Source organism: Echinops telfairi, unplaced genomic scaffold (genome assembly GCF_000313985.2).
Source record: "Echinops telfairi isolate 266 unplaced genomic scaffold, ASM31398v2 ScPeMD7_9;HRSCAF=40, whole genome shotgun sequence".
NCBI lineage: Eukaryota > Metazoa > Chordata > Mammalia > Afrosoricida > Tenrecidae > Echinops > Echinops telfairi.
Window position 1 is genome coordinate 91,401,789 of NW_022103906.1, and position 19,890 is coordinate 91,421,678.

The window sequence follows — 19,890 nt, forward strand, 5'->3', positions numbered from 1 at the left end:
GGGGCTTAAGTGGAGAGCAAATGTTTTCAGAATGATGAAGGCAATGAATGTACAAATGTGCTTTACACAATTGATGTATGTATGGATTGTGATAAGAGTGATAAGCCCCTAATAAAATGAGTTTTAAAAAGATATGAAAAAAAAGAGTTAAAGTCTCAGAAAACCACAGGGGCATTTCAATCCTTCCCTGTAGGTTCACTGCTAGTTGACATCAACTCAATGACAGTGCGTTTGGTTTGAGAGTTTGGGGGAATCTATGAAAGTGTCATTGAAGGAAAACAAGAGTCTCATATATATGTACTATCAAGAAATCTGAGACATATATATGAAGTTTGATAAAGTATTCTGAGAGGTAACAAGACATGGGTTTCATTATAGTAATCAAAATGTGTTGATTATAGTAATAATTTGATTAACTCAAAAGTTATTTGATCATAGTAAGAATCAAAATTTGCATTCACCCATCCGTTTTTGCTTTTGCATTCACAAATCTGTTTTGTTCTAGTCTGTGATGCTCACATGAGCAGCTTTCTCATTAGCTGTCATTGTTACACATAATTTTTTTAGCATTATCCCAATCTTTTCATACCAATACATTCTCTGTGAGAAATTAACCTCGCTGCTGTGTGTGTGTTTAGATGTTGCTTGCAGTTGTCCGAAGAAAGATGTCCTCAAGTGTCAGGAATGTACAACCTGCTTTGAGCTAAGACAGGTTACCATTGGGCCTCACTCCCTGGGATTAGTATTTTGATGGTACTGCGCAGCCTTTGATAAAGGATCCTTTGGGGTTAATACCTGTTGAGTTCCTAATGAACTAAAACATGACACTTAATAACTATGAATGTAAGTCCTTAAGCAAATAATGCATGTCTTGTCTTGTTCGTTTCTATATTCAGTTCTGTTACAACTCGCCAGTGATGCGTTACCGAATGACATGACCTTGGCTCTGGCTTATCTCCTTGCTTTGCCACAGGTGAGTTTCCCCTTACCAATAAAGGAGAGTTTAGAAATGAATACATTAAAGATCGATGCAGAGAATTTTAATCAGCATTGTAATTTGAGTTCAATTGTTTATTTTAATACCTTTTGATAGATTTTAAGTGCTGATAGGACCCTGGTCGGTATCCAGGAAGTGAATTCATTGTTAGCTTTAATACCAATCTTTAAAACTACTTTAAATGCATAGGATTTGTTTTTATTATGTATTCTGAGTTTTAGTGCAGCCACCTTAAGTTGAGCTTGAGTTGATGTGTAGATATGATGGAAATTTAGAACCCAAATCCTACAGTACTGACTAGAAATGCAAGGACTTATTATAAAACTTGTTAATTTCCTTTCAGCCAAGTGAATTTTGTCATGTTCCCTCCTAGGTGTTAGATGCTAACAAGTGCTTTGAAAAGCAGTCCCACTCTGCTTTATCTCTCCAGCTGGCAGCGTATTACTATAGCCTACAGATCTATGCCCGCTTGGCACCATGTTTCAGCGACAAGTGCCATCCTCTCTACAGGGTGAGTCCTCATTGTTTCCACTTTGTTAATGAGCAGAGGCAAAGCCTTTCTAAAAGAGTCAAAATACATGCTTACCTCTTCGCAGAGACTGATCTGCTTTGTCCAGGCAGTTCCTGGATCACGAATGAGTCCCTTTCTTTTGTTGTCTTGGTCTTGGGACAAATGTCTAAGTAATTTGAAAGGAACAGTTAGGGACAGTTACTTTTTAGTGTCAGTTACTCATACGTTTGTCTTAGAATAAAAACGCATTAAAGAAATACCCTGAGATCTACTACCATGTCTTTAATATGATAATTCAGTAATAATGTTTTAACATTGTCCATTAGGTGAAAATTCACACAGGAAATTACTGTTCCATTCACTAACCCATACTGTCATTGTCCATGACATCGTTTGCATTGCCTACAATGGGCCTTTACATCTCTGACTTTGGCACATGCTGCCGTTTCATCTCCAATCGTTTTCTAAGTAGCACACTCCTCACAAGTGTTATTATTGCTTTCAGGGGTCAGTCCAGGGTTTGGTTGAGAGGAGGCCTCTGGGAGTGGCGTCAGTTCTAACTTAGAAGGGTGATTCGGGAAAATAGTCTCAGAGTTTCCTCCAGGCTCCATTAGATCAGAAGTTTGCTCTTTTTCAGGAATTTCCCTTGTGGTCTTCATTTTTCAACCCTTCTGTGCACATTCTGCTCGGCTTCTGGTTCAGGCTATTGGAAGTAGTAGGTAGGCAGCGTCTCGTTCTTCTGGTCTTAGCGTTGAGGAGGCTGCGGTTCATGTGGGCCATTCGCCCTTTGAACTGATTGATTCCTTGGATCTTTGGTTTCCAAAGTCTCCTTTGCTCCAGGTGCGAAGGGACCAGTCACCGTATCTTAGCTGACTGCTCTCGAGCATTGAAGACCCAGGCACTATTCAACTAACCAAGATATAAAATGTTTTCTTTACAATCAAATATTTTTCACATGATTATGCCAGGCAATGTTTTACATACTGAGAAAAATAATAGTAAATAGATATTGATCAAAGACCCAATGGATGGATTCCCAATGGAAGACCCAATGGAAGAAAATTATGGAACAGGATTTTAAATTTTTATGGAAACCTGACTTTTACTGAACTCAGTGAGACAGGGGCAACCCTCAAATCTATTGCTCTATGAGAATTAGTCTTTCAGCCTTGAACTGAAAAGATTCCATGAAGTTAGCCTTCAACTGAACCCACAGTTTAGCTCAGTTGCCACACTGCCATCGAGCTGATTACAACAAGTAAAGAACGTTCGTGGTGAGCAGTGTGCTACTTTAAAGGCTTATCTATCTGAGCTCAAACTGACAACCGTATCTCCAAAACGAGAGGCTTCAGCAACAAAGTCTAAGTTCATGGCCGTGAAACAAGGTAAATAGAGCTAGGAAGAATGGCGACAAAATGTGAAGAATGTAGCCCACACCATTGAGCTACACGTGTAGAAGGTGTTGAGTGGGTAGAGATTTTGAAAATAAAGAAATTTCTTACCTTTAAGCACTTATATGCTTTTGCAGAAAAAGGCATCCTAAACAAATATTTCCTGTATTACATGGTGATTAGAGCTATAAAAGCACGTGTGTGTGTGTTTGTGTGTGTGTGTGTGTGTGTGTGTAGTTTAATTTAAATGGCGTCTTTAATTTAATTAGTGTCAGGAATGACCTCAGCTGATAAGGTGGCTTTATTGTGCAGACCTGCAGCAACACCCTGCAGCTGTCTAGAAAAGTACACCAGACAGCAGGACCGGTGGCAACATAGGCACAGGAATGTCACCTTGCCTACATACGAGTGTGTGGTATTTTTTTCTTCAGTTTTTGAAATGGGGTTCCTATTTCGGTAGACAAAATCAGAGGCAGAGAAGAGCTGCCTAACTGTTGAGCCGCAGGACAGGACATGGATGTGGGACCTGACCAGGCTTCCTTGTGATCCCGTGCAGGATCTTTTCTGTCTGGCTAGGAAACTCTCAGGAGGTGTCTGGCAGCAAGGGCCCGCTGTGGAACTTGTCTATTGGAGTTGTCAGGGACAGTAGAAATAGCAGACTAGCCCAACAAAGTCACTTGACTGCCTTTAAGTAGCTTTTACATTCTTTTGCCAGTTGAGCCTGGAAGCAACTGCATTTTGCAGAAGAGCCTTCTTTGCAGTAATCGGACTCCAAGAGGTTGGGTACTTGGTAGGGTTACTGTGGTAGAAAGTGACATCCTGTCCCTTGCAGCTCCCAGTTCTCATCTTTGCTTGCCTGTTATTTGGACATGCTATTGCTCTAGCTTTGTTTCCAAAGGAGCGTGTCACTGGTTTTTGGACCTCTGTGCTCTCTCTGGAGGAGTCAAATGTGAAATCCTGGTGGGGTTGTTTAATGAACCCCTTGGTGAACTCTAAACTCCTGTTTATGACTGATACGCCTCTTGATGAGGTTTGCTAGCCTCCAGCCATATTTCCTGACACGCCCTGTTTGAAGATTAAGCTCCAGCTTCAAGACTGTGTATTTCTCTGAACTTAACATACTTTACCATGCCTCTGTGCCCATGCACATGTCCTTGCCTCTGTCTAATATCCATTCCTCTGTCTCTCCACTATTGCGTTTAAGACCCTCCTCTCTGAAGCATCCTGGGATTTCTTGGCAGATCCACAGCTACCTCTCCCATCTCTCACTGCTTGGTGTGCCCTCACCAGTCCCTCACCACCACCCCCAACCCCCACTGAAGCAGCTGTTAGGGTACTGCAGTCAAGGCACATCTTTCCCTCTCAGTGTGCTCCTCTCATTGGGGCACAGGAGTTGGGTCTCTTTCTGCCTAACCCTAACTTAATGTGATGACTGTTTATGGCCCTATAAATAACTTAAGGGAGCATTTCACCTGCTATGCGTTAGAATTTCCTTAAGGCATCAGCTTTGCAGTTTTGAGCCCTGGCCCTCTTGAGTTTGAAGGATTCATGGGCACTGTAGGGGGATGTTTTAAATACACAACGCCTTTTATGGACAACCTAATTGCTCAGTCATTATTTGAGTCTTCTCAGCATCTTACACTGAACAGAGCAGGACTTTTGAGTTTGCAGTTAAACAGGACAAACAGCTGACGAAACACCTTGGACACTGAAATCCAAGTGGCTTCAATTTGTTGCCGACACATGTTGAAGTTCAGCTTTCACCCACATGTCAGTTTGATTTGTTTCTAATTCTGTGTTTTCCCCCACATTTTTGTGTTTAGGGATATATAATGATAATTGGCAAATAGTTGGACAGGAATTTCTCCGTAGCTAAAATGCCAATGGTGTAAATAAAAAGTCAGTTTCTGTCTTTTGTATCCTTTCAGAAATGAGGTATGGGGATTCATACTTAGGTACCTATTTCCCCCCCTAAAATTCTAAATAAGCTATACAATACTTTTCTGCACCTGTTTTGTTTTTAACCTTTATCTTACCTTTGTAATTATTGCAAGCACATTTAAAAGTGATTTTATTGGCATTCTTTGTGAAAGTTTTCAGAAGATGAGATCAGTTAAAAATGGAAACATATCCTTTAGTTTTATCTAAGGAAGCAAAGTCAGCAGGGGATGAAATTCAAAACTTTATGGTAGACTATTTCTAAAATGTGTTTGGTTGTTTTTTAGCACTAATTGAAAATACTAAGTAGAAAATTATCTCAAGCAAAATTAAAACCCTAGAGGGGAAACACACCACCTGTTTAAAACTTTCCAAATTATGTTATCAAGAAATGGAGACCATTATACCAAAATGAAATTATTACCTCTACTAGTGAGCAGTAGGTTGTCATTGAGCATTCTGTTGCCATGAATATTTATATCTTTTGTTTCTACAAGGCCTTGCCCTTATTCTTTTTTTTTTTTTCAATCATAATTTATTAAGCTCTCTGAGTGCACTGACAAGCTTTGTGTGCGTGTTCCTGGGGAGGCATGGAGGGTGGAGGAGAGACAGGGCAGAATAACTCCAAACCTTCTGTTTTAAATTCTCGATGTCTTTTTTATGTTGTTAGTTTTGGCACCTGTAACAATTTGTAATGTCACTTTAAATACTAAATATGAAACAATTGAAAGCCACCATTCATGACCTCAGGAGACCTGGTGGCACAATTGTGTAAGCAGTGCACTTGTAACCTCATGGCCAGTGGTTCAAACCCACTAGCCACTGATCCAGGAGAAAGATAGGGCTGACTGCTCCCTTGAAGACTGACAGCCTTAGAGACCTTATGTAGAGTCACTTTGAGTTAGAATCACTAACTCAAAGTTAGTGAATTAAGGTGGGAAAGAGAGGGATAATTGAGTATACCCTGAACAGAAAAATTAGTAATTTATGGTACTGTGTTGGATGTCTAGGGGAAAGGGCTTGCAATGAGGAGGTCACTAAGTGAGAAGTCAGAAGTTTTGGCTACAGCTGTGGAATGCAGGACCTGTTATTTATCTAAAAACCATGCACTGCAGTCCCCTACAAAGCTCAGTGAGTTGGTATGAGCATCAAATGGAAATGGTTGTGGAACTTTAAAACTAAAATTCTGTTTACTTATGGGAATGAATGCACAAAATGAAGCTTGAGGGTACAGTATGCTTGGAATACTCAGAGAAAGGGATATGTTTCCGAAGAATTCTAATGAAAGGAAACTTAAATACTGCTGATGTCTTAGTTATCTAGTGGTTATACAAGAGTAATACAAAGACTTGATGCATTTAACAAGCAGAAATGTATTTCCTTACAGTTTAGGAGGCTTGAAATCCAAATGAGGGTGCTGGCTCTGGAGAAAGGCTTTTTCTCTCTCTTGGCTTTGAATAATTCCTAGTCTCTTTTGAGTTTCTAACCCTTGCATCCTTGATGATCCTTCAAAATGCCTTGAACAACATGTCCAGGTAAAGAATTTTAGTCTAAAATTATAGGGTTAGAGTATAGATGGGGAAAAAACGTCTTCATTGTATGGGTTCGCTGGTGAAATATAAAACTGGAGCACTTTGGAGCTCTGTCACAGGACAAATGCACGTCGCTTCTGCCACCCTAGCCCCTCCTTACTGGATGTTTGCACTCGCTCTCTCTGTGACTGAGCAGAAATGTCTTAGCTAGAAAAAGTGTGAGCGCACCAGGCAGCAGCAGGGCACAGCCAGAGTGCAGAGCAAGTATAAATAGACTGACCGGGGCTGTGACCTGCATCCCTGTACAAATGGCTACAATGGTGGCTATTGCAGTGATGAACAGTACAATGTGGTACCCTAAGAAGTTAACTCAACCAAAGAGGTGCCAAGATCTGAGGCACAGAATCCCCTTTGTCCAATCCATTGTCAGAAATGATAGCCATATACAGATGATTCCCAAATCACCATGTAACCGAATTTAGATTTGCTCTATTGACTTCCATCTTTGTGCCCACTTTTCCTGTGATTTTGGTAAGATGAAGTTTTTGCCACTGTGCTTCTATGGCCCCTAAATTTAGGGGGCTTTGGTGTTCCATCATAATATCATTAGGGTCCTTATATTATATACAAGATCTTTCTAGGTGTGGCCCCTACTTAGGGATCTTATCTCTTGCTTTATTCCATTAGGGCCTTAGAAAACATTCCACCTTTGGTTGGAATCTGTCTGTCTGTATTGTCTGAGCATCTTGCTTCTTCTGCTACCTGAGTAGTCTAGACATTAACTACCAGGACTAAAAATTACTTGAAAAATTCCGTGATGTTTTAATCCATTTGTTCATAGACTTTTTGAACCCCCGTTGTATATTTCTTAGTACATAACACTCCTAACAAAAGTCAAACCTATACCAAGTCAATTCCAGCTCATAAAGACTCTAGGACAGAGTAGAACGGCCCTATAGGATTTCCAAGGCCATGATCTCTGTAGTAAAGGTGTGCATCAGGGTTATAGCCTCTCACCATACTTGTTCAATCTGTATGCTGACCATATAATCAGAGAAGTTCGACTATATGAAGAAGAATGAGCCATTAATATTGGAGTAATTCTTATTAACATTATGCAGCTGATGCAACCTTGCTTGCTGAAAGGAGGAGGACTTGAAGCAGTTGCTGATGAAGCTCAAGGTTTTCACCTTTCTGAATGGATTAGAGCTCAATGTAAAGAAAACAACAATCCTCACAACTGGACCAATGAGTGACACTACAATAGATGGAGAAAAGACAGAGGTTGTCAAGGATGTCATTTTGCTTGAATCCATTATCAGTGCTCATGGAAGCAGCATGCAAGAGATCCCAGCATTGCACTGGGAAAATCTGCCGCATAAAACCTCTTTAAAATGTTGAAGAGTAAAGATGTTACTTTCAGAACTAGGATGCTCTTGAGCAAGCCATCGTGTTTTCCGTTGCCTCATTTGCATGTGAAAAAGTTTGACACTGAATAAAGACTACTGAAGAAGAATCTATGCATTTGAAAGGTACTGGTGGAGAATATTAAAAGTACCATGGACTGCCAAAAGAACAAACAGGTTGTCTTGGACGAAGTACAGCCAGAATGCTCCTGAGACACAAGGATGGTGAGGCTTCATCTCCCATACTCTGAACCTGGTGTCAGTAGAGACCAGTCCCTGGAAAAGGACATTGTGGTAGTTAGTGATTTAATGTCAACTTGAAGATGTATAAAGTGTAGGGGTGGAATCCAACCTGTCAATCAGGTCACAGCCTGATGATGCCTCCTTGGGGGTATGGCCTTTTTTAAACCAGGAGAACTGGGAACCGCCCTCTCTCTTTCCCATCCTTGGTCTTCCTGCTTGCTGGGACTCTGCCACTGTTCCCAAGAGCTTCTGGTGCCCTGCCATGTTTCCACCAACCGTGGATCCACATGACTTTGCACCCACCGGCTTATGATCTCCCTGCGTCTGTGTCACTGCATGTGGTGACGTGAGTGTGTAGAGTGACTTATGGACTAGAATCAGACTTGTGGACATGGACTGGCCTGGGATGCCTTCTGAATGCACAGTTACTTCTTGATACAAAGTTCTTTCTTCTACATAGATGAGAGCTACTGGATTTCTTTCCCTAGTCAACCTGGTCTAACACAGAAATAGTGCACGGTAAAGTAGAAGGGCAACGAAAAAGGGGAAGACCCTTGACCAGATAAATTGACACAGTGGCTACAGCAGTGGGCTCACACAGAGCAACAAAACAGCAGGTGGTATTTTGTTCTGTTGTACATAAGGTCGCTAGGAGTCCGCCCTGTCTTGAGGACCCCTGATAACAGTCTCTACGAAAGCAGGCTGCCACTTCTTTTTCCTGCAGAACGGCTGGTGAGATGGAACTACCTACCTTTTGATTAGCAGGCAAGCTCTTAACCACGATATCGACATGGCTCCTTTTGATATATAGTAGATACACAAAGTATTTGTTGAGTGAATGAACAATGAATGTCCTGTACCTTACTTGTGGGAGAGTTACTGTTAAAATCCAGGTAACTTTTCCTTGGTTTTTTAGAGTGTGACTCAGTATACACATAGAGATAGGAAAGAAGTGTTTTTAAGTGTGCTATGGTTGACTCTTTTGCAAATTTGCATGCTGGAATCCAGGAAGATTTCTTTAATTGGTTTTTATCAGTATTCCCAGATTGTTCCTTAATAGGATCAAGAGAGAATGTCAGGCTAGGTTTGGTAATAGACTCGACATTGACAAATCTTCTGTGTGGCTCAGAATAATGGCTAACACATTACAATGCTGACAGCTCACTATAATTAGGTGTACGTTTCTGTGAACCAAAGGTAGATTCTGGATTTTCTTCCCGTGATCTGCTCATATTAAAATATGTGCTGGGCTTCCACAGAAATTGAGACGGATTGAATTAATGCTGTTCAAGTATTAGGCTTCCCGTTAAGTGATTCCAGAGTCATAGTTCAGCTGGAGTTGTTCTGTTGGCATCCAGTACAACTTTAATACAAATAAATGTGGCCAGTTAATCACTTTCCTCCTTTGCTGTCAGCTGTTGAATTCCGGGTTTTATTCTAGTTGAATAATTTTATTTTTGTTGGAGACGCTGTTAAAATTCTTGCAAAATAGCTCATTGAGCCCTAAATTTAGTAGAGTAAAAAGTTAGATGTTTCTTATGCCACCAGAAGTATTTATGATTTCAGGACTTAGCATTGAATTTTTTCTCCCAACTTCCCTATTCCTGGGGGGAAACTCATTTGCTCAGCTGTCTTTTATGCTGGGGTTGGTGAATTGCAACTGTCTTACTGAGAATACTAAAGGGTGGTCAAAAGAAAATATATCCAGAGGCAATGATGATGAAAATGAGTTCCAGGGTGAATTGTTATAAGTGAGCAGGTGGTTGTGGAACAATCTGCTGTCAGTTGAAGTCGTTTACAAAGGAAGAGTATATTATTTTTAATTTGATGGAGGTTTTGTGGTGGAAGACTAGAACAGAAGCCAAGTGATGTGCTTCTAGGTTCACGTCTGCTTCTTATCTTTGTAGCCTGCAAAATGGGCAAAGAATCACCTTTGTAATTGACTTCTCAGGGCAGGTGTGTCCTTTGATTAAATGTCAGTCGTGTGCAGGGTCCAGTAAGCATGTCCTTCTCTTTGTTACTAATTTTCATATATTTTGTTTAAAAAAAAAATCCATCCTTTTCACAGGCTGATCCCAAAGAGCTAATCAGGATGGTCACCAGGCATGTGACCCAACATGGACATGAAGCCTGGCCCGAGGAGCTCGTCTCCCTGACTAAGCAGCTGCACTACTACAACGAGCGTCTCCTGGATTTCACTCAAGCACAGGTCCTTCAAGGCCTTCGGAAGGGAGTGGACGTGCAGCGGTTTCCTGCAGATGACCAGTATAAGAGGGAAACTATTCTTGGTCTGGCAGGGTAAGGGCCATCTGTGTTTCAAAAGGGTGGGGCTTAAAATACAGAACAAGAATTTAAAAGAAAAATAAGAAGAATTGAATTATCAGACTACTAATCACAGTCCCTTAAAAATCTGTATCTCTGGTTGCTGTAAACAGGAAGTAAAACTTCCCCTACTTGTTGTAGTTACATGAGTGATACTGTGTCTCTTCCCGAAGGAGGACATAGCTGGAGACAAAATTCTGAACCGGAAGATTTAATAGTAAGGGTGGGAATTACCTTTTTAAAATAATTGTGATAGTCCAGTACCAAAATCATTACTATGTTAGGAGTGATAGAGTACGACCACAGGGAAAAGCATGACATTTCTTATCGAAATTTAAAAACACAATGGTCTTTTCTTTGGCTGAAAATAACGACATGGCAGTTCAGTTTTTTCAGTGTGTTAAACATTGGGCATGGCTTACTTACTACCTGTACAAAGACCCAGTGCTGTGGCCTCAGGGGATCTCTGTCCTTCTTGAGCCTACAGAACAGGAGAAGCCCCTGGGCAATGGCCATCATTTCCTGTTTTTCCTCAGCCCTTTAAGAACCGGGCAGGCACTCCTGTGAGACAGCAGTGTAGTTCAAAGCCAGAGAGGAGTTCCGTTCTCTGTGTGGTATTGCCTGAGTGTTAATGCTGGTCTCCATTTCCTGTTTGCATTGTGGACTGCCAAAAGATGGGGAATTGTGCTCATCTATAAGGATGATTAAGTAGAAGTGCTGTGTTTTTAATGCCATCGTTTGTCGAGTGTTTATCCTGAATGTGGCTCTGTGTTAGGTGCTCTATAAAATTTATAAATATCTTGTAATTCTGATGACAACCCTCCGAGATCAAATGTTCCCTTTATGAAAGATGAGATTTAAGGATATTAAATAGCTAACACAAGTTTACATAGTTGGTAAGGACCCTGATTATGAATTGAACTTAGACCTCTCATACATCAAAGCTGTCATCACATTTTTGCCACAACACAATCTGTCGTCCTTTCTGGACCTTACTGTATTGTAAAGAAAGCTCTTGCATGTAATTCTGTCTAGGCTTCCAGCCTCTGAAACTGCGCATTTAATGGTTAGTCTTATCTCTGGTACATTTCTTTAGCCTCGCAAAACAAAGGTGCTTCTGCTATGACAGTGCCATAAACTCTTTGTTTATCGTTATTATTTAAGTCCTTGAGGAAGTGACAAAGTAGTCTTGACACCTTGTGATAATTTTAAATTAGCTAGACTTTCCCCTACTTTTAGAAGACACGCAAAATTCTCTTTGGAGTAAAACCAAACAAAAAGCCCAGTGTCATCCAGTCAGTTTTGACTCTCAGCAGCCTTCTAGCACCAAGCAGAAGCCGGGGCTCTGGAGGGTTTCACGGGAAGCGAGTCTGTACAGAAGCAGGCTGCTGTATCCTTCACCCACACAGGGCCTTTTGGATTCAAATGGCCAGTGTCTTGGTTATCAGGCCATTTGCTTAACTGAGTGCACCATTAGGGCCTCTTCTTAGGAAGGGAGTAAATAGATCATAAAAAGATAATAGGGGCAACTTTTAGCTGGTCTCAAGAAGAAAAATATAGCATACGTTATAATTTAAGAAGAGAAATATGGCATATTTTATCTTTTTTTCTCCTGGAGGTTTGTGATTTCATAGAGCCATTTAATGTCAAATATTAAAGAGGTCAAAGAGATCATTTGATCTAGTCTCTTCAATGTTGTTAAGAGGAATCTGAGAATCAGAGAGCTTTAGAAAATTGCTCAAGGTGACAGCCAAACGTTGAACCTCGGCTTTTCAATTCCAAGTGGCAATTTCTTGTGGCATTTTGTAGCCCTGACTCCATGCTCATGGTTTTTAGAAAACCAAAAAAACCGAACTCACTGCCCTCAGTTCAGTGCTGACTCATCGTGACTCCTTTTGTGTGTCCGAGACTCTGGTTGTTCCCGGGAGTAGAACGCCCATTCTTTCTCCTGGGAAGCTACTGGTGGTTTCAAACTGTTGACCATGCAGATCGCAGCCCAATGCCCAACCACTACACCACCAGGGCTCCTTATGGTTTCTGGAAGAAGATTATTACACAGAATAAAAGTTTATAGGGCTCAAGTGAAATGATGATGGCAATAAATGTACAAATTTGCTTGACACAATGGATATATGTATGGATTGTGATGAGTTGTATGAGCTCCCAATAGAATGATAAAAAACGTTTATAAAGTAAAGTATGCCTTATATCACCAATTATATTTTTCTAGGTTTTTTTCTTTTCCTCAAGTCTCCAGCAGTCATATGCCATTTGAAGTGTGTCCTAGAGGATAAATAATTGCTTTTGATAAATATATAATACATCTTCTCCACAATCTGTTACTTAGAAAATATACTTTTTTTGGGTAAATAAAATGGTTGAATTTTTGCACAAGTTTGATGCTTTAGGCGCCCTGGTTTGGAGATGGGAGTCTTACTATCATGTGTGCAAGAATCCTTGAAGGACCAGCTTCCTCCCTGTGCTTCAGGCCCACCTTTGCCTGCATGCCGTGATGGAATGAGGGTTCCTTGAGAAGGACCATCATTAATCATCTCTGTTATGGGAGTCTGGCATGTTGCCTGGCACCAGATATATGAGGGGGTACCCCAAAAAACTGGAATATATTTTTTTCCAAAGCTGTGTCTTAAAAATTTTTTTTATTAAATACTTTTACTGGGGGCTCTTACATCTCTTATCACAATCCATACATTCATCCATTGTGTCAAACACATTTGTACATGTGTTGCCATCATCATTTGCAAAGCGTTTTCTTTCTACTTGAGCCCTTGGTAACAGCTCCTCATTCCCCCACCCTCCCTATCTGCCTTCCCTCCCTCCCTCCCTCCCTCATGAACCTTTGATAAGTTATAGATTATTATTTTCATATCTTACATCGTCCTCTGTCACCCTTTACTCACTTCTCCATTGTTCGTCCACCTGGGAGGGGGTTATATATCGATCCTTGTGATCGATTCCCCCTTTCTCCCCCCACCTTCCCCTTATCCTCCTGGTATCGCTATTCTCACTGTTGTCTCTGAAGGGTTTATCTATCCTGGATTCCCTGTGTTGTGGGCTCTTGTCTGTAGCAGTGTGCATATTCTGGTCTAATCCGATGTGTAAGGTAGAATTGACGTCATGATAGTGTGTGTGGGGTGAAGCATTAAAGAACTAGAACGTTGTGAGTTTCATTGGTGCTATACTGCACCCTGACTGGCTCATCTCTTCCTTGTGACCCTTCTATGAGGGGATGTCCAATTGTCTACAAATGGGCTTTGGGTCTCCACTTCTCTTACCTCCCCTCCCAGTTCACATTGGTATGATGTTGCTCTGGGTCTTAGATGCCTGATACTTTATCCCATTGACACCTCATGATCATGCAAGCTGGTGTGCTTCTTCCATGTGAGCTTTGTTGCTTCTCTGTAGATGGCTGCTTGTTTATCTTCAAGCCTTTAAGACCCCAGACACTATATCTTTTGATAGCCAGGTACCATCAGCTTTCTTCACCACATTTGCTATGACCCCATTTTGTCTTCAGCGATCGTGTCGGGAAGGTGGGCATCACAGAATGCCGGATTATTAGAACAAAGTGTTCTTTTGTTGAGGGAGTACTTGGGTTGAGGCCCAATGTCCATCTGCTACCTTAATTCTTAACATACAGATAAGAGTACATAGATCTATTTCCCTCTCGTTATATATAAATGTATTTACATATGTAAATGCCTGTAGTTTGACCTCTGTAAATGTCCTTTGCCTCCTGGTTCTTTCCTCTATTTCCTCTTGTCCCACCATCATGTTCAGCCTTCATTTGGGTTTACTAATTCCTCACTGTTATATTGCCCTTGATTAAGCCCCACTAGGCATCCTATGCCTTCTCTTCATTGAATTTAATTCATTTGTTCCCTTGTCCCTGGGTTGGTTGCCCATCCCCTTTCCCACCTCCCCTTCTCCCGTATCCCCCTGGAACCGTTGGTTCTGTCGTTTTAATCTCTGAATTGTTTATCTTGCCTATCTTATCTAGCTAGACATACAGAGACATTAATAAGCGCAAAAACCAGGCAAAGCCAAAAAACAAACAAACAAAGGAAGACAAAACCAACAAAACAACAACAAAAAACAAAATGACAACAAAAAGAAAGCCAATGACAGAAAAGGAAAAACCTATAAATAGTTCCAGATCTGTTTTTTGACCTTTAGGAGTGATTTCCAGTAGAGTCTGATGGGGTGCCACACTCTGTCTCCAAAGTTCATTTTTTATATTCTCTGGGGATTTCATCGCTTTGCTCCCCTTGCTGCTCTGTTGTATGCCCTTGGTGTAACCATGCTGAAGGAGAAAGATGGGGTTTCTACCCCCATAAACAGTTACAGTCCCGGCAACTCACATGGGCAGTTCTACCCCATGCTATAGAATCTCTATGAGTTGGCATTGTCTCCATGACATGACTGGATGACTTGAAAGATCGGTGGGAAAGAACCAACTGGTGTTAATACCATCCTTGGAATTCTGGTGGCCCTGATAGGGAAGTGTTGGACTGCTTATTTCAAGGTCAGTTCAAACCCACTAGCTGCTCTGCAAGAGAAAGATGAGGCTGTCTGCTCCCATAAAGATTTATAGCATCACAGAATCACAGGTCACTATGAATCAGAATCAAGTTGATGGTCGTGACTTTGGTTTTGAGGTTTAGTAGTGTTCCTGATTTCTACCCACTAGATGCCACTAGTACTTTTCCTAACCAGATGTGACAATCAAAAATGTCCCCAACAATACCAATGTCCTCGGGAGGGAGGGGCAGAGTACCACCCCCTCCATGGGGAACTGCTGGTCTAGACAATATCTGAGTAAATTGAAATGCACTGCAGTGACTAGGGAGCATTACAATTCCTCAGAATTACTTTCCCAGAATTACTGTGAAATGTCTTATTAGGTACTGTACTGGCTACACCCCTCTCTGCTGGAAAGCAATCCTAATGAACGCTTTCTTTGCTCATTAAGGTAATGTGTTTCTTTTCTTTTCCTTCCCCGTGGCTGATGGACATTCTTCAAGAACACTTGAGGAACACGTCTACAGCATTGCTCTTTCTCTGGCGCAGCGCTACAGTGTGTCCCGTTGGGAGGTTTTTATGACCCATTTGGAGTTCCTGTTCACGGACAGTGGGTAAGTGTATAGTACATATGGAAACTTAGTGCCATTTCTTTTTTACCATTCTGTTTTAGAAGAGTCTTGAAGTGGAAAAGTACCATTTGTTTTTCAGCTTTAGTAGAGTAGTATTCTTATCCTGGTGTGCTCTCTCTCTGTGCACCTGTGGTTCACCAGTGTTATAATAACACATTAGTTTTGCTTTTCAGTAATAAGAACCCTGAGTTAGATACTTTACTATAAATTTATTTTTCAATTTTATTAATAATCTGTAGTGTGTCAGGGTAATAAATGGTAATCTAAAACAGATATCCTAGCTGAATTTGAATTTATAGTTGCATATGGGAAACGGGTGATTATCAAATAATGGGATGGCAGATGGGAACTTTGAAAAGGGCCATGTATGAGGCTACTTAGGCCAGTCAGTCCTAGTTTCATGCTTCCCTGAAGAAATAAAGCTTGAGCTGAGAACTAAAGATCCAGTGAATATTGACTATATTTCAAAGAAAAGAGAGTGGTTTTATAGATAGAACAGTTTGTTTGCTTTTAAAGCCCTCTGACAAGAGGAGACATGGTGGTAGGAGACTCTAACAGAAGGGCAGTGTGAGGAGGGCCTAGAGAGTCAGGGGATCACGGTGTGAGATGAGACTGGGAGAGGCAGCAGCATAGAGTCAGACCCAGTACGAAGATTGCTTAACTCCTATTAAGACTTGGGGTTTTTTTGTTTTTTATTAAGAGTAATACAATATTTAATGATATTGGTGAGGGGATAGTACTCTCATATTTGCATTTTGTAAAGTTAAATGTGTTTACTGTTTGAAAAAAGATTTTTAGAGAGGCCACAGAAGACAACTGTAAACCAGTGGTGGTGGATATGATAGCAGTAGACCCCAAACTAGTTAACCACAGCTTGCTATACCTGTGGGAAGGTAAAGGAGAGGTGACAGTGGGTTTCAGAAATACGTGGAAGATGTAGAAGTTTGTTGTTGTTGTTCTTGGGTACCATTGGGCTGGTTCTAACCCATAGAGACCCTATGAGCAACAGAAGGAAACACAGACCAGCCCTGTGCCATCCTTAAAATTGTTCTGTACCTGGGCCCATTGTTGCAGCCACCGTGCCCATCTATCTCCTTGGAGACCTTCCTGTGTTTCATTGCCTCATACTTTACCAAGCATAATGAATGTCCTATTCCAGGGACTAGTCTCTACCGAAAAGATGCCCGTGTGAGACAAAGTCTTACCATCCTTACCTCTTAAGGAACACTCTGCCCATACTTTTTCCAAGACAGACCAGTGTGTCCTTTAGCAGTCCATTGTACTTTTCAACATTCTTGTCCAGCAACATAATCCAAATTCTTTGATTCTTCTGTTTTCCTTACTCAAGGACCAACTTTCTTATGCACATGAGGCAACTGAAAATCCTGTGGCTTGGCTCAGAGGAATCTGAATCCTCAATGTAACATCCTTGCCTTTCAATACCCTAAAGAAGTCTTGTGCAGCAGATTTACCTAATGTAGCTTGTCTTTTGATCTCTTGATCACTGCTTACATGAGCATTGATTGTGGATCCAAGCAAGGCAAAAGTCCTTGACCACTTCAACCTTTTCTCCATTTATGTTGATGTTATGTACTTGTCCAGTTGTGAGGATTTGGGTCTTCATTACATTGAGTGGTAATCCATACTGAAGACTGCAATCCTTGAACTTCATCAACAAGTGCTTCAAGTCCTCCTCACTTTCAGCAAGCAAGGATATATCATCTACATATCATAGGTTCTTATGCCTTCCTCTTATCTTGATGTCACATAATTCTTCGCATAATCCACGTTCCCTGATGATTTACTTAGCATTCAGATTGAACAAGTGTGGTGATATGATACAACCCTGATGCGTACCTTTCCTGATTTTAAAACATGTAGTACTCCCTTGTGTTCGCACAACTGCCTCTTGATCCATGTAAAAGTTGCACAATGAAACACACAATTTAATATCCTAGAATTTCATTCTTAAGATTATCCTTAGTTATGGTCCACATAGTCAAATGCCTTCGCATAATCAATAAAACACAAATAAATATCTTTCTGGTATTCTCTGCTTTCAGCCAAGAACCATCTGGCATCAGCAATGATATACAGCCTTGTTCTACATCATCTTATGAATCCTGCCTGAACTTCTGGCCGATCCCTATCAATGTCCTGTTGAAATCATTGTTCGTCAGCAAAAAATCACTTATGTGAGATATCAGTGGCATTGTTCTATAGTTGGAGCATGCTGTTGGGTCACCTTTCTTTGGAAATGGGCACAAATATTGATCTCTTTCAGTCAGTTGGCCAAGTAGCCATCTTCACCATTTCCTGGCTTTGCTGAGTATTTCCTCTGCTTCATCAGTTTGCTGATACATTTCAATTGGTATTCTATCTATACTTGAAGCCTTGTGTTTGGCTAATGTTTGCAGTGCCGCTTGAATGTCTTCCTTCAGCACCATTGCTTCTTGATCATATGCCACCGCCTGAAATGGTGGAGGATTGACTGGTTATTTTTGGTACAGTGACTCTGTGTTTTCTTTCTGTATTACTCTGGGTTGACTAGAGACACAAATCCAGAGACACTTATGTGTATAGGAAAGAGCTTTATATTAAGAGTAATTGTATATTAAGAAAACATTCCAGCACAGTTCAGATCAAGTTCATAAGTCCAATATTAGACTGACACAGCCATGAAATAATGTCAAATGCAGGAAGATCACAGGCCATTGGGTAGAAATCTTGTGGGTCCAGAGGCCGTAGAAGCATCTCAGGGCTGGCAGGGGTCTCCACCTGGCTTATACAGCTCCCAGGGCTCTGACTGCATCAGTGTAGTTCCATGTGGCTTATCATCAGGAATGTCTCACAGGGAGTGAGCATATGTCCCGCCTCCAGAAAGCTATTTATATCCATAGTGCCTCCAAAGGAGGTCATCAAGCTGTGGCCTGATTGATAGGTTAAACTCCACCCCTTCACTCTTAAGTCTCAAATTGACAACAGATTATGTTACTACCACCCTGTCCATCTTTTCTTGATGGTTTCTGCATCATTCAATATTTTGCCCAGAGAATCTTTCAAGATTGCACTTGGAGGCTTGACTTTCTTCTTGAGCTCCCTTAGTTTCAGATAAGCTAAGTGTGTTGTTCCCTTTGGATTTGTTATTCTAAGTCTTGTACATTTCATTATATTATTTTGCTTTGTTTTTCTCGAGCTGCCCTTCGAAATTTTCTATTCAACTCGTTGTCTTCATCCTTTTTTCCACTTGCTTTAGTATTTAAGAGCAACTTTCAGTCTCTTCTGGCATAAACTTTGATCTTTCTTTCTTCCCTGACTTTTTCATGACCTTTTACTTTCTTCAAAAATGATCTTCTTGACATCCTCCCACAGATCATCAGCTGTCTGTCTGTCATTATTGTTCAATGAGTTAAATCTGTTCTGAAGATGTTCTCAAAATTCAGGTGGGATAGACTCAAGGTCATACTTTGGCTCTCATGGATTTGTTTTATTTCCCAGCTTTATCCTGAACTTACATAGGAGCTGTTGACAATACATTCCAAAGTCAGCCGCTTGACCTGGTTTTATCTGGTGATATTGAACTTCTCCAGTGTCTCGTCCCACAGTCAACTTGATTTCTGTGTATTCCATCTCGGGAAGTCCATGTGTATGGTCTTGTTTTGTGTTGTTGAAAAGAGGTATTTGCTATGAACAAGTGGTTGGTTTTGTGAAATTCTATCATATAATTTTCAGCTTCATTTCCATCATTAAGACCATATTTTCTAACTACTGTTATTTCCATACTTTTGCATCCCAAACACCAATAATTATCAATGCATCTTGATTGCATGTTTGATCAATTTTGGACTGAAATCACGGATAGAATTCTTCAATTTTTTCATAACTAGCTTATGTGGTTGGTGCTTAACTTTGATTAATAGTTGTATTGATTGGATTTCCTTGAAGACAGATAGATATAATCCTATCCTAGATAGCGTTGTACTTCATGATGGGTTTTGCAATGGACAATGAGTGCCATGCCATTCTCTTGATGTATTAGTCCTGGCATAGTAAATGATATAATTTTCTGATTCAAAATATTCATTATCAGTTCATTTCAGATCACTAATGCCTAGATCATCAATCATTATGCATTACATTTCATTTTTGACCCCTTCTAATTTTTCTAGATTAATATCTCGTACATTCAAAGTTCCAATTATTTGCAGATTTTTACAGCTATTTCGCCTTACCTTGAGCCATGCCTGATTAGCAACTGAAGGCTCTATGCCCTCTGACCTGACTCAACTCACGTCACCCTGGTAGACTCCAGGCACGCTTCAAGTGCCCTCCGACCTGACCCAACTCACGTCACCCTGGTAGACTCCAGGCACGCTTCA

The 19,890-nt window shown here is 40.8% G+C and overlaps 1 protein-coding gene across 1 annotated transcript in view; it reads left to right on the forward strand.

Moving 5' to 3' along the window:
• NBAS (NBAS subunit of NRZ tethering complex) overlaps positions 1-19,890 on the forward strand; it is a gene marked incomplete at its 5' end in the record, with an annotated part of 394,305 nt that overhangs the window by 265,628 nt on the left and 108,787 nt on the right. The window contains 4 exons of the mRNA XM_045286598.1: positions 897-973; positions 1,371-1,508; positions 10,087-10,316; positions 15,383-15,493. Coding sequence (XP_045142533.1) covers positions 897-973; positions 1,371-1,508; positions 10,087-10,316; positions 15,383-15,493 — 556 coding nt within the window. The remainder of the gene's footprint in view (positions 1-896; positions 974-1,370; positions 1,509-10,086; positions 10,317-15,382; positions 15,494-19,890) is intronic.